The following is a 13701-nucleotide window of genomic DNA, read 5'->3' on the forward strand; positions in this document are numbered from 1 at the left end:
GTGCTTATCCTGTTTCAAACATTGATCAAAAACATCGCAAAGCAGTTTCGCTGGGAACTTCTGGCCTCTCTGGCAATTTCAATTCCTTTTCTCCTCATTTGGGGGCGATGATGGAGGATGTTGAGGACAGTGGGTCTTTCGAGGAAGGTGAAGTGCAAGAGCGCTTCTACGCACAACCCAGCCATCAGCCCCGCTCTCAGTCTCAAAGTTTTGTAGCCCCTCGGTTTGCAGCTCTAGCTGCGCAGCAAGAACCGCAGATAGAATCGGTCGGTCCCACTGGTAGACCTCAGCTCGCTCCTGGGTTTATGTTTGGAGCTCGAAGGCGTAGCGGGCCCATGGGACCCCCTATCAATGAAGAGGATGTTGGCTTTCAGTTTCCTCAACAACAGCAACTTCAACAACAACAAGTGTATCATTCTGAGTTGTCTAATCACGAACCAACTCATCGCAAGGCAGAGAGTGGCGAAATCACGGGCATAATGGCCGAACAGGTATTTCTTTTCAGCACTGGATATCCCCCAAAAAGTTTATTACTTTTATAGATCGCCCTACAGAGTCAAATTGAAGTTTTGCAACAGCAGCAACAAGCCCTTTATCAACAGCAACTCGCGTCAAATCAAGTGTTGTCATTCCAAACACCTGGACTTGCACCCACTCGCACGTCCTCACATCGACGTGTTCAAAGCACTGTTCCGATAGGCCCAGGAAGTGCTGCTAATTTCGGCGCTATTCAGAATCCAATGGGGCAATTTGGCAACATTGCTGGCGTGAATCTAGGTTTTGATGGCCAGGCCCAAGGTGTTCCCCGGGGGCATGGAAGGCGACACAGCGTTAATGTCGTAAACAAGACTCCCAGTCAAAGCAATGTTGGATCCATCAGCTACCCTTATGTTCCTCAGGAAGGTTTTGATGATGGTTTTGCTCCTCCATCCTCCTTTGGAGGACATTCACGTCAAGCTTCTCGTGCTGATTCCAGCTGGCGAATCAGTATGTTGTTTCTTTATCTCGACAATGGGAAGTCTGATATATGCTTTTCTCGTTTCAGATGGAGGAGTTGGTGGCGTACAAGGCAACGGCGCTTTCGCCGCTGATCTCGCCCAAGCTCAAGCCCAGCTTCAAAGCCTCCAGCAGTTCCGTGCGGCCGCTGGTGGTCACCATCACAAAATGCCGTCTTTCAGTTTTCCAAATATGCTCCCAAATATGATGGCCGCAAATATGATGGGTCTCGGCCTCGGGGGCATCAATTTACTTCAGCAGCAGCAACAGCAGTTTCAATCCCAACTCCAACAGCAATCTAATCAGCCCCAACGCAAATCCCTTTTCGCTCCCTACCTCCCGCAAGCTTCCCTCCCTCCTCTTCTTGCTGCTGGAAAGCTGGTGGTTGGCATTTTAAGGGTTAACAAGCGGAATCGTTCAGACGCTTATGTAGCTACTGAGGTTTTGGATGCAGATATTTACATATGCGGATCCAAAGACCGCAATCGTGCCTTGGAAGGCGATATTGTTGCTGTCGAACTTTTGGATGTCGATGAAGTATGGGGGACAAAGAAGGAGAAAGAAGAAAAAAAGCGAAAAAAGGAAGAGAACGCTGCCTATGACATGAAATCCAGCGGACGCAAGGATGACAAGAAGAAAGATGATGTCGAGGTCGAAGGCCAAGGGCTCATGTTGTTTGAGGACGAAGAGTGCGTTCCATTTCCCAGTATGTTGTGTATGAATTAATACCGAGGGTCGGGAAGGGTTACCGATGAGGTTAAACCTCAGTTTGCTGGACACGTCGTAGCCGTGGTTGAAAGGATGCCGGGTCAACTCTTTTCTGGGACTTTGGGACTTCTTCGGCCTTCTTCTGCTGCTACAAAAGAAAAGCAAGAGGCCGAACGCCGCGAACGAGAAGGTGACCGCGGTGACGAACCTCGTCGTGGTCCGATTGAACGTCCCAAGATTGTTTGGTTCAAACCAACCGATAAACGTGTGCCCCTCATCGCTATTCCCACCGAACAAGCTCCTCCCGACTTCGTTCAGAATTCCGAGGCATATGTTGACAAATTGTTTGTTGCGTGCATCAAACGTCATGTATGTGTCTACCTTGGCCGAGTAATACGACAACTAACTTGGATTTACCAGCCCATAAGCTCTCTCCATCCTTTTGGTACATTAGTTGAAGAACTTGGTCCCATTGGTGATATCGAGGTGGAGACGAGTGCGCTTCTCAAAGACTGCAACTTCCCGACTGAGGATTTCAGCGAGAACGTGATGAAGTGTCTACCACCCATGCCATGGACGTGAGCACGGTTTTGACTCTTTGTGTGATGTTCTTTTAAACGTTAAATGTTAGTCTCCCCGATCACGAGTTACTGTCCCGAAAGGATCTTCGTGGGGAACGGCTATTCACGGTTGATCCTGCTACTGCGAAAGACCTGGATGATGCTGTTTCTGTCAAGCACATGGAGGACGGAACTTACGAAGTTGGTATCCACATTGCTGACGTATCTTTCTTTGTGAAGCCAAACACTGCTTTGGATCGTGACGCGCGCAAGAGGGCAACTAGCGTTTATTTAGTTCAACGGTCTGTCCCAATGTTGCCACCAGCACTGAGCGAGCAGCTTTGCAGTTTAGTTCCTGGACAGGACCGACTCGCCTTCTCTGTCATTTTTACGATGAACAACGACGCGAAGGTGTTGAAGAAGTGGTTCGGCAAGACTGTCATTCGGTATAGTTTGCTCTTTTTTATATATAGGTCTTTCTGCTGACTAATCAAAAGATCGGCTGCCAAGTTGACCTATGAGGATGCGCAAAACCTAATTGACGGAAGCAACGTAGGCGGTATTGTCGTGGGCCCAGATCATCAATGGGGCGCGATCCAATCCGATGTTAAACTTCTTCAAAGTCTAGCCAAGAAGCTGCGAACTCAGCGATTCCGTAACGGTGCTCTCAGCCTTGAAAGCTTGTCCTTGTCCTTCAAGTTGGATGACAATGGTCTACCAGTTGATTGTGGCCAATATGAACGTTGTGACGCCAACTATATGATTGAGGAGGTGAGGCTTCTCGCCATTATATTGCAAGTTATCTAATGGCTCTTCTGCAGTTCATGCTATTGACTAACATTGTCGTTGGCCAACATATTGCTGTTCACCTGCCTGAACAGGCACTGCTTCGCCGGCATGACACCCCCATCGAGCGACGCCTGGTAAGTAGCAGAGGATAACAATGATCTGACTTCTTTTGACGAACGGTGCATTAGTCTACCTTCACGCAACGAGCGGAGCGCCTTGGTTTCAATATGGATACGTCGTCTTCTGGCGCCCTGATGCGCTCCTTTGACGCCATCGACGACCCAACAGCTCGCAGGTTGCTCGAGCTGTTGTCGTTTAAAGCGACGCAGCGTGCCAAATATTTTTGTGCCGGAATGTTGGATATCGCCAAATACAGCCATTATGCGTTGAACACGCCCCTTTACACTCACTTCACTTCACCCATTCGGCGATATGCAGACGTCCTCGTTCATCGTCAATTGGAGTCTATCTTACAGGGCGGAGGTGAAAGACATTGTTTGCTCTGTGCATACTGTATTTCTGACTCCTCTAGCTGAACCCAAATTTACCATGGACCGTGACGCAGTTGCCAAAGTTGCTCAACAATGCAATATGCTAGTCCATTTCCCCCAACAAATTTACCTAAGCTGACGGGTTCCTTTTACAGCAAACGTGATTCTGCCGTGCTGGCCCAAGAACAATCTGCCCACCTATTCCTATGCGTACTCATCTCCGATCTGACTAATCGATATGGGCCTGTCGTCCGCCAGGCCAAAGTTGTTGGCGTTTTGGACGCTGCCTTCGATGTCCTAGTGCCCGAATTTGGCATTGAAAAACGCGTTCATGTTGATCAGATGCCCATCGACGTTTGTCTCCCTTTTGTTTTTTAACCATTCATCCATTAACTTAACATGGTCATAGAATCACGTTTATGATGAACATTCACACACACTCCAAATTTATTGGTCCGACCGGGATGTCATCAGTTGGTTGGCAGAGAATAGTGACGATGAACACTTGAAGAAAGTTAAGCAAAATGCAGAACAACATGCATTCAAGATGGAGGTTGCTTCTCGTTCTGTTCATGATGAGAAGGCTTTATTCGACGAAGATGACGTGGAGGAGGATGAGATCGTCCTCGGTCGCAACGACAATTCGAAGGTTACCGAGGAGACATCTAAACAGCGTCTCTTGTCCCTTGCCAAGGTCAAGCCCGAATTTGAAGGTTTGAGAATCTCCTCTTCAGGACACAAGATTCAGGATGTTCGCGAACTGATGGCCGTTCCGGTGTGTGGTGTCTCATTCCGAAAGGAACCTCATCCAATTATCTTTCAAACAGGTTATTGTCACCGCTGATCTTACCAAAAGCCCTCCTGTGATCAAAGTCTATAGCGTCAACCCATATGCTGACCAAAAGAAATAGTCAGCTCGAGCTCTTTGTACTTGTAATCTTTTTCTCTTCAACCTTATGCCACATGCCTTCACCATCTTTTCCCTACTGATGATATGTATGGGTATCGTTAAATGTCATCATTTCGCCCTGTGAGCAACTAAAATAATTTGGGTGACTATTAAAAATAACTACAGACTACAATCGTGATGGCAATGATAAAGTAGCTCCTAAATCCAGCCAGCTGGAGCAGGGGGTGTTTGTCGGGGCAAGCTGCGCGGACCTTCCCAAGATTGAGGAGTAGGTGGCGACCTTGCAGGGAGCAGGACGTCGCATGGGCTCTTGCAAGATGACTGCGAGAAGGTAGCGGCCATATCTGGCTCAACGCGCTCTGAAGGGGTATGAAGGCTGTAAACGGAGCCGTGCAAGCTGTGTACAGATGCCAGAGTAGTTCCGGTACTACTCCCTCGAGAGTGCAGCCTGGGGGCATGACGTAGCTTGATTTCATCTGTGCAAAGTTTGTGCAGGCCGTCGAGGCCGAGGTAGGCGGCTTCATCTCGAAGCTCTATAAGATTTTCAAGCCGTCCATGGGCTGCTCTGGGAATACTTGCTGGAAGTCCAGTGGGCGAACGAAGATAATTCAGTACATGAGCGTACCTGCCATGAATTGATCAGATACTTCAGTTTTACGAGTTTTAACAAAAATAAAACATGCTTACGGGGCACTTGAGCGATCAAGAAAGATGTGGAGGTTGAACGAAGACTGGATGAGGACACCTTCGGATTTCAAATGATGGCGATAGGCGGCCATGTCGTGACTATCATCCGAGTACACAGAGGAGGTAGTTGAACTTGGGGGATGAGGAAGTAAAGAGAATATGTATTTCGACAAATTTGAAGGTCGTGAGTTGATAGTTTCGAGCGAGGTTTTATATGTTACTGTGCAGGTCTCAAGGGTAACGATGACCTTGGTGGGATCGATGGGTAGTATAGGAGTTTCAGATAAAAGGATTGGTCGGAAGGGGGGCGGAGGTGAGGTTGCAACCAAGCTTGGAGGCAACGGTGGAACTTGGTCTGGAGTGTGCGACGTTTTCACCTTCAAAGATGAGCGTAATGATGGGGACCTGACATGAGCTGGCGGTGGAGAATGGGATGAGTCCAGAGGGACATGGTTAATTTGTGGATCCACGAAAACGTCGAGTCCCTCGGCAACAGACAAAGGAAGCGGAGGCAATGGGGGGCTGTTTGGGGACGAAGAAAGATCGGCCAGCGATGGCGAGACGGCGATTGGCTGTTTGACCGGACTGGCCGGGCGAGGATGCGCTCTCTTCTGCTTTCCTTGATAGGTGAGTCTGACGCCAGTTTCTTTGAGTGCCTCATCTGGAGTTCGAACGACGGTTGCACCTGCGCCCAAGACACCGGTACGTGATTGGGACAGGACTTCAATTGAACGAAAGACCTTTGGCTCGGAGAGACGGGTAGCTTTAGATGGGGAAGATGGTTGAGTGGAAGAACGAGACAGCCAGTGCATCGTGGGACGAGGAGGGGAGGAAGGTGGGGATGAGTGGGAGCTGGGAGTTGTAAATGTATGAGTGTGTGTTGAGCGTGGCTTTGTGGAGGTGAGCATGATGGCAAGGTGAGAGTGTTGAATGGTGCATGATGAATTGCAGTTGGTTATAATGGCATTGGTACAATAGAAACTTGATTATAGTCACGTGCACATGTATGTCAACTCTAAAATTCCAACAATCACTTCCTTTTGTCTTGCTCGCCGTCTCTTCAGAGCTTGCTGCTCTCCACACTTGTCGTGCTCGTCGCCACCACCCATATAACAATACTTTCAACACATGTAAAAAATGTGGTCGTCAATTTGATGCTGGCTTCAGTCATCGCAGCTTCCTTTCACACACGCCCACCTCTCCATCCCTCCTCCGCACTCTCTGCCATGCCTGCGGTGGCGTGCAGTTGGATCCGCTAGATAAAGTCTCTAAATCACTTCCAAATCCTGATTTGCCACCCACTACACCCACCGATCACTCCTCGTCCAACCAATTACCCATCACACAGGCCACAAGCCTGCAACCCAAAGCACGTTCAAGGAAGAAACAAGGTCTGCAAGAATTGTTATCAAGGAACCGTGAGCGGCAGAAAGACCATTCGAGATCTCAGGATGGGAATGGTTTGGCCGCCTTTCTGGGAGGACTTTCTAACTCGTCGCACGATCGTATTATGTAGTTCGCAATTGTCTATGTATGTAAAGGTGCAAAACACCAAACCTACTCAATCCGAGTCACCTCTTCTTTCTCCATCTCCCTCGCCTTTTGCTCATTTGGTTGTGCTGATGCAAGAATTCGGCCTGGCCAAAAGGGAATATAGATAGCGATGGCCATAAACAGAGGTAGAGTATCCAGCGCATAGAAAAACGCTTCAGAAGTTGCGAGATGGCCTTGGAATCCCTCCGAAAGCTCTACAACACGAAACACAGAACGAATCTTTACACCAAGCATGATCAGAACGGTCTGATGAGTACAAAGTTGAAAAAAACTGACCAGAATTCCAATACAACTGATGAATAAAGCTGCTGCGAGGGCGCGCCAATCGTTACTCCAAGCCTTATCCTTGTCTACTGACCATACTTCCGGACGATGTTTGCGGACTCGCCAAAGAAACAATAGGTAGACGCAAGTGAACACAATAAAAGAGACGAGTTGTGCGGCAAGTCCGGCCAAAAACACCTGAGCATGTCACGTTAAGTTGCATGTGCAAAGCTCGATGATGAGACACACACACGAGATCCCACCAAGGCCTGATCTACATGGTTTGCGGATGCGGATAATGCACCACCAATGGCCTACAAACTGGTATTAACACAATGCCAGCGGTGAAGGAGAGGCGGTGAAATGGGACCTGTATCAGAAAAGTTGTAACGTCGGACAAAATGAAGACAACAGTGATTCGGCGGGGAGAGATAAGGAGGTACTCGTCTACTCCCAGATGCCTCGCAATCTGACCAAGTAGGACGTAGTCTGAGGCAATAAATGCACAAGGCTATGATGGATCAGGTGAGCAGGGAGAGGGAAGGATGCTTAGAAAACCATCGGACAGATAGGACAACAAACAAATATTCCACGATATAGAGACCCTTGGATTGAGGATGGAGATGTAGTCCGAATCGTGTTGCGAGGCCGAATGCAAAGGCTGTTGTTCAGAGTATGTATTTCACTTTGAATTCGGATTGAAAAGGAGAAGAAAAAAAGGTTACGTACTGTAGGCTCCTATCACCATGGATAGCATCCATCTCGCGCCCCACCTCTTCATGCACAACGATTGCAACAAGCCTACGAGTAAAACGAGTGCTGGATACTACAGTGAGCCGGTAGGTGATCTTGAACAAAGAAGGACTGACAGAATGCAACTGCCGTCAAGGAATTGGTCGCGATATATCTTAAAGGATTGTATGGATCATGTTTGGGGTCAACGAAAGGGTCCCGACGGGGTATAGGATGTTTGACAACAGCGCCAGCGGAAGAGACCGTGGAGAGCACTGCCAGTAAACCGAGAAAGTCGAGACCCGCAAGGCGCATGATTTGGAGATGAAGAAAGACTATTTGAATTATTGATCATTGACTTGATATACTTGGTACCAGTCTCCTTCCGGGGATGTCAAGGGCTTTATCTCCACTTGGGTCGAGAAGCGTGCAGTTTTTCGTGCAATAAACAAGCATCGTGCCAAGACGGTGTCCAAGTAAGAAAATCGTGTGGTTATACGAAAGGACCACATGGGTACGTGATGGGATGGAGACTGAGTTGAGCTTGAACATATTATTGAGTCGCGTGACAGCGAGGACGTGACTTGCGCGAAGTTGGAGTCGAAGTTGGAGTCTTTGTCTTCCTTCATCCTCAACCATGAATATCTTCAGAAGCCGTCAGCCTTTTCCACGTCAACCATTTATGCACTAAAAGCTAACCATAATCCATTAGTTATCGGTAAAGTCTGGCGTCAGTAAATACCGTCATGATTACCATCATCTCTACTGATTCACGCATTAGAAGATCCCAATGCCGCCGAGGTCGTCAAGATCTCTTCAGGTTTGCATCTCCCTCAGGTTTCCTTTTCAAATACATCTGAAGCTTCGTCAAGGCCAACTCTATCTTGTCCGCCCAGGAAACATTCGTACATCTAGAGAATGCATGTGCGTTTTGCCAATCTACGCTTCCCCAACGGCGTTTTGTGATGCTAGTCCAGATACAATGAAGCAATGGCAACTATTCGGCGCGTACCGTCTGTGGAACACAACTTTCAGCTTGTTATCACGCGAGTGTATGAAGATGGCGACCAAGAGCTACTGGAGGACGAGGATGAAAGTAAGTCAAAGACATCTACTCCCCGCGCACATCTTCTAATAGCACCACATGACCATTCAGCTGACGAAGAGCGTGTTTTTCTGATAAGCGAAGAGCTCGAGTTTCATCCAGGAGAGACCGATGGCGAACCTAACTTCATTTGGCGCGACCTCCACGGGGATGTCGACGAATTCTATGAATATGTCGCCGCTGGGACAAACGACCCTACCAGGGTTTTCTTTGAAACGTGTATGTATAGGGCGATGTATGAGCGCAAGTACAAGAAAAGCGCGGACGGTACCCGTGATTCGGATTTTAATGAGTTTGTTTGGCAGTGAGCTGATTTCATCCATACCCGTTGTTTTGCTCATTCCAACACTCTATAGCCCTCCTGCTCCTACTCCAAATCCCAATGCAAGGCGAAAGGTGTCAAAGAAGGCGGAACAGCCCTCGACGTCCCAACCTATCGTGGTTGATGATCCACCATCCAGCCCAGGACAAAGCCCCGGAGTCGCTGTGGATATTCCCAACATGGAAGTACTCGTTTCCCAAGAAGCTGTTCTCTACTTGTACGATTTCAACACAGAGATGTTTGAAAACCAAGGCATTGTGACCGCGCAAATAGCACGGCAAACGGACACCAAATTTACATATTGGCTTACGGCCTCGACTAGCTCGGGTGTACTTTTATACCACCAGATCTCCTCTGAGATGAATCAGCGGTGGTCTCATAAGATATTCTCATTGACATGGAATCACCTTGAAGATGATGATACTCAAAGGAGTTGGCTCTTCAAATTCCACAATCAGGAGGACTTTGCAGACATTTTGGCAATGTTTACCCACTGCTTGTGGGAGACTCTTCATCAGACGTCCTGGGCCAAGGCCAAGGTGCGTCATATGTCATGGCTGATCGGACGTCTATTAATCTAGACCGCAGCCAGACGAACAGAAGTATATTATGAGTTCGACAGAAGACGTTGAGATGAAAGACATAGAAGACGATGAAGAAGATGAAGAAGATGAAGTTCTTTCGGAACTAGATCCCGATGAAGGTTTGGCTTCTTCTAAACTTGGGTATGTCTTACTCAAGTTCAAGCACTAGAGCCCAGTGACGAGGAGCAAGAAGACGAGGAGGATGAGCAGCCCCCTGCTTTAACCAAGGGGGACCAGAACTCGCAGCTTACCGTCGGCTACAAGGGTGACCGTTCGTATGTTGTTCGCGGGAACAATATTGGAGTTTTCAGACATTCGAGTGACGAAGCGGTCAAATATTACGCCACTATCAGCAAAATCGCCACAACGAAGGGAAAAGAGTTCAAACCGAAGCATGTGCGTCCTACCGATTAACTGAGGTACTAAACATCCTAAGTGACTCTAGGTTATGTTACATGAACAAGATTCGAAAATGATTCTGATGAATCCCACTGATCCACATTCACTCTATAGCATGGACATCGAGCGAGGGAAAGTCGTAGAGGAGTGGAAAGTACACGACGACATAAGTGTCGATCACATAGCCCCCGACAACAAATTCGCCCCCACAACACGAGAACAGACTCTCGTTGGTGCTTCGCACAACGCACTGTTCCGCATCGACCCCCGTGTTGACGGAACAAAACTTGTTGACAGCCAATACAAGCAATATGCTGGTAAAAACAAGTTTTCTGGTGTGGCAACCACAGCCGCAGGAAAGGTCGCCGTCGTGAGTGAGAAAGGTGATGTCAGGCTCTTCGACTCTATTGGCAAGAACGCCAAAACAGCATTACCCCCTTATGGTGACCCCATTATTGGTGTCGACGTGACTGCCGATGGTCGATACATTGTGGCCACTACCGAGACCTATCTGTTATTGATCAATACCTTGATCGGTGAAGGACGATATCAAGGACAGCTTGGTTTCGACCGCAGCTTCCCTGCAACGGCAAAGCCAATTCCTCGCCGCCTCCAGCTTAGAGGAGAACATGTTGCATATATGGGTCACAAAATCTCCTTCACTCCTGCCAAGTGCGATTTTACACCTTTGTACCTCGCTTCGAACTAACGATGCGTTACAGGTTCAACCAAGGCGAGGGCCAGGAGGAAAATGCAATTGTTACATCCACGGGGCAGTTCGTCATTGCGTGGGACTTTGCAAAGGTCAAGAAAGGCCACCTCGACAAATACGAGATCAAGAAGTACGAAGATCATGTCGTACAGGATAATTTCAAGTTTGGGGATGATAAACAAATCGTGAGTAAAGTGATCCTTGGAGGAATATTGTGGTCTAAAAATTCTATCTCCTTAGATCGTGGCCCTCAACAATAACGTATTGGCGATCAACAAGAGAAACTTGAAGAAACCAACACGGCAATCTCTTGCACCATCTACTGGCAATTTGCACAGCCGCTCGGACATCGTGAACGCGCCCTACTGAGAAGTGACCCCTTACTCTCCATCCGTTTTTCTTGGATTCATTGTAGCCCACCAGTATGTAAATTGAAACGCGTGATGTAACATTATCGTATCTGCAATTGGTATTCCTTTACGGCAAGTAGGAATTGGTTACTTAGAAAGGTCCTTCAACTTCTTTGTAGCGGCCTCTTGTGAGAGACCGTCCCTCTTGTCGACATACCGCGCAATACCTAAATGCCAGGCTATGCGGGGTATCATCAATGATAATCCCAGGATAACAGTTGTCCACAACATAGGACTCCAATTCCAAAAATCCCACTTTTGGTCACCCAAAGCCCAGAGAGTAATAATAAGATGAAAGAGGTCGCCAAAAAGGAGTGGTGTTAACAAGGAGAAGACAATCTTCTCCTGGAGAGCAGGATTATCCTGCAAGTGTTTTCGGGCAGCCGTCAAAACGAAGCAGTTGATGATGCCGATGAGGGCACAAACATGTGCCAGCTGCAACGTTGTCACAAGAGTTGCTCTTGGAAGAACATTAAAAGGGAGTGCGCCTATAGGCCAAGGCGCTTGTGAGTTGTGTGCCTGTTGTGGCTGATCAATAAAGCTTAGGGAAGAGAATAAACTCTCCTACACTGGTTGGATCGCTGTGGGTGATAATTAGAAGCAGGAATGCCATAGTCAATGTGGCGACGGACTTACGCGCATGTGCCCAGAAAGCCTATCGTCGTTAAGAAGGGCTCATAAGCGGCGAAGCAGAAGTAATAAAAATCTGGAATGGCAGACATTTGGGTCATGGTGAAAAGCAAGTAATATTAATACAATGGTTAGGACTTCCGGAAAGTTCAGGATCAGTCATAGGTACGTTGGCTTTAGACCGCAGTAAGGCACGGCGCTCACTACTGTCTCTGGACATTGTAGTCACATGATCAACCTGCCCTCAACTATGTCCCTTTAGTCGACTTTATTTTTTCCTCAATAATTTCTTCATCTTACATCAAGGTCCCTCTGAAAACCAAGGCTGGCAAGTGCGATCCACACTATTCAGCCTAATGGGGAGGACCAAGACTATTCTGTACGCAGATGAGAGATATAATGCCTTCCCTGGTCGCCTGTACGGAGTGGGCTTCGCTTCTTTCTGACATACTTATATACTTACAATAATGTCATGTGAGTTTCAAAAGTCAACTATTTTTATGACCTTGAACTAGTACCGCTGTATCGCCAATGGCTGGTTCACAAATTTCCCACTCGCTCAATGAAACAGGAAATTTCGACGACGACGAGCAGCAGACACGCATCGCCGAGACAGTGGACCGTCCCCCCACCCTTGAAGACGGCATTCGACCGCCCAAGATCTACGAACCTTTCTCGTTGCCTGTTTTGGTTCTCCTTATGCCGGCTTCCATCTTTGGAGTGCTTTCGAGGCTCGGATTGCAGGCCTTGACAACCTTTGACGGTCGGAGCATTTTTCCTTTGGCCTACGTGCAGGCAGTAGGGTGTTTGATCATGGGCATGGGAATGAGGGTCAAGGAACCACTGGGCCAATTGTTTGTCACCTCCTTCAACATTTCTGCCCGCCTTTTTAGAAGCCACTTCATAGTTATGGACCGCTCTATACTGCACTCACCACTGGTCAGCAATCACTCCCCGTTCTAATTGCATGGCTTGACTCAAGAAGGATTTAGGATTCTGTGGTTCGTTGACCACCTTTTCTGGCTGGCAACTGGATATCTTCAATTCTTGGATCAACTCGGGCAAGTTTCATCGTGGTGGATTACAAGACGTATGTGTGATATGACTCTTGTGATCAAGGCCCTAATACAAAGACCAATAGTTTATCAATGGGGTCGGAGTATCAGCTATCACCTTGTCGTTGTCGCTGGCTTCGTTGAGTTTCGGCTACCATATTGCCTCTATCCTAGAAACTCGCCTCTCGTCGCCCAGCTTCTTAAAGCCACTATATCGTTATTCGCTGAGTGTCACCGCAGTTCTCACTTACGCTGCCACTTTCCTCACGTATTTTTTACTGGCGGATAAATTCCGTCATCAAGCAACCGCAGCCCTTTTATTTTCCTTTCCAGGAACGTTGACGCGCTATACCCTCTCAGTAATGCTTAATTCACGATTCAAGGCACTCCCAGTTGGTACCCTGGCTGCCAACTCGTTGGGAACAGCACTTCTGGCTACCTTTCATGTCCTGCAAAGTACAATGCCTCCCCCGTCTGCGAACACTTGTTCCATTTTGCAAGGTTTGATCGATGGGTATTGCGGTTGTTTGACAACTGTCAGCACGTTCGCCGCCGAGGTTCACACCTTACGCGATTGGAAGGCGTTCAGATACGTGATAGTGAGCTGTTTAATGGGTCAAGGACTTATGCTTGTTATATTTGGGACGTCAATTTGGACAGGACGTGCTAGTGAACAAGTGACATGTAAATTCATAGAGGCATAGCTAGAAATTTGAAAGGTGGTCGGAGTTGGAACTGTCAGTGGTGGTTGCAGCGACGTTAAATAAATATCATTCAAGGGCAAAACCAAGCC

At 47.9% G+C, this 13701-nt stretch overlaps 6 protein-coding genes across 6 annotated transcripts; 3 read left to right on the forward strand and 3 right to left on the reverse strand.

Annotated features, from left to right (window-relative positions):
* Nucleotides 1–335: 335 nt before the first annotated feature.
* Nucleotides 336–4455, forward strand: LACBIDRAFT_188575 (uncharacterized protein; the record flags this gene model as incomplete). The annotated part of the gene is made up of 15 exons (XM_001876670.1): nucleotides 336–459; nucleotides 568–767; nucleotides 792–866; nucleotides 900–987; nucleotides 1055–1685; nucleotides 1740–2073; nucleotides 2125–2282; nucleotides 2336–2710; nucleotides 2762–3035; nucleotides 3086–3187; nucleotides 3242–3536; nucleotides 3586–3650; nucleotides 3680–3898; nucleotides 3954–4319; nucleotides 4372–4455. The coding sequence occupies 15 exons, from the start codon at nucleotides 336–338 to the stop codon at nucleotides 4453–4455; spliced, it is 3390 nt and encodes a 1129-aa protein (XP_001876705.1).
* Nucleotides 4456–4652: 197 nt separating this feature from the next.
* LACBIDRAFT_323678 (uncharacterized protein) lies at nucleotides 4653–6049 on the reverse strand (the record flags this gene model as incomplete). The annotated part of the gene is made up of 2 exons (XM_001877102.1): nucleotides 4653–5079; nucleotides 5142–6049. The coding sequence occupies 2 exons, from the start codon at nucleotides 6047–6049 to the stop codon at nucleotides 4653–4655; spliced, it is 1335 nt and encodes a 444-aa protein (XP_001877137.1).
* Nucleotides 6050–6170: 121 nt separating this feature from the next.
* Nucleotides 6171–8006, reverse strand: LACBIDRAFT_188777 (putative RTA1-like protein; the record flags this gene model as incomplete). Its single annotated transcript, XM_001877103.1, has 7 exons — nucleotides 6171–6914; nucleotides 6972–7157; nucleotides 7211–7273; nucleotides 7330–7470; nucleotides 7526–7620; nucleotides 7689–7778; nucleotides 7829–8006. 7 exons carry the CDS (start codon nucleotides 8004–8006, stop codon nucleotides 6699–6701), a joined length of 969 nt encoding a protein of 322 aa, XP_001877138.1. The 3' UTR covers nucleotides 6171–6698.
* A 475-nt stretch (nucleotides 8007–8481) lies between these two features.
* On the forward strand, nucleotides 8482–11332 carry LACBIDRAFT_183291 (uncharacterized protein; the record flags this gene model as incomplete). The annotated part of the gene is made up of 9 exons (XM_001876671.1): nucleotides 8482–8615; nucleotides 8669–8787; nucleotides 8848–9088; nucleotides 9186–9657; nucleotides 9707–9821; nucleotides 9872–10098; nucleotides 10148–10773; nucleotides 10824–10998; nucleotides 11054–11332. The coding sequence occupies 9 exons, from the start codon at nucleotides 8482–8484 to the stop codon at nucleotides 11180–11182; spliced, it is 2238 nt and encodes a 745-aa protein (XP_001876706.1). The 3' UTR covers nucleotides 11183–11332.
* Nucleotides 11311–11954, reverse strand: LACBIDRAFT_311848 (uncharacterized protein; the record flags this gene model as incomplete). The annotated part of the gene is made up of 3 exons (XM_001877104.1): nucleotides 11311–11742; nucleotides 11792–11804; nucleotides 11860–11954. 3 exons carry the CDS (start codon nucleotides 11952–11954, stop codon nucleotides 11311–11313), a joined length of 540 nt encoding a protein of 179 aa, XP_001877139.1.
* A 598-nt stretch (nucleotides 11955–12552) lies between these two features.
* Nucleotides 12553–13612, forward strand: LACBIDRAFT_246353 (uncharacterized protein; the record flags this gene model as incomplete). The annotated part of the gene is made up of 4 exons (XM_001876672.1): nucleotides 12553–12707; nucleotides 12761–12792; nucleotides 12846–12949; nucleotides 12995–13612. The coding sequence occupies 4 exons, from the start codon at nucleotides 12553–12555 to the stop codon at nucleotides 13610–13612; spliced, it is 909 nt and encodes a 302-aa protein (XP_001876707.1).
* Nucleotides 13613–13701: the final 89 nt, after the last annotated feature.

This window comes from Laccaria bicolor, genomic scaffold, assembly GCF_000143565.1.
Source record: "Laccaria bicolor S238N-H82 LACBIscaffold_4 genomic scaffold, whole genome shotgun sequence".
Lineage (NCBI taxonomy): Eukaryota > Fungi > Basidiomycota > Agaricomycetes > Agaricales > Hydnangiaceae > Laccaria > Laccaria bicolor.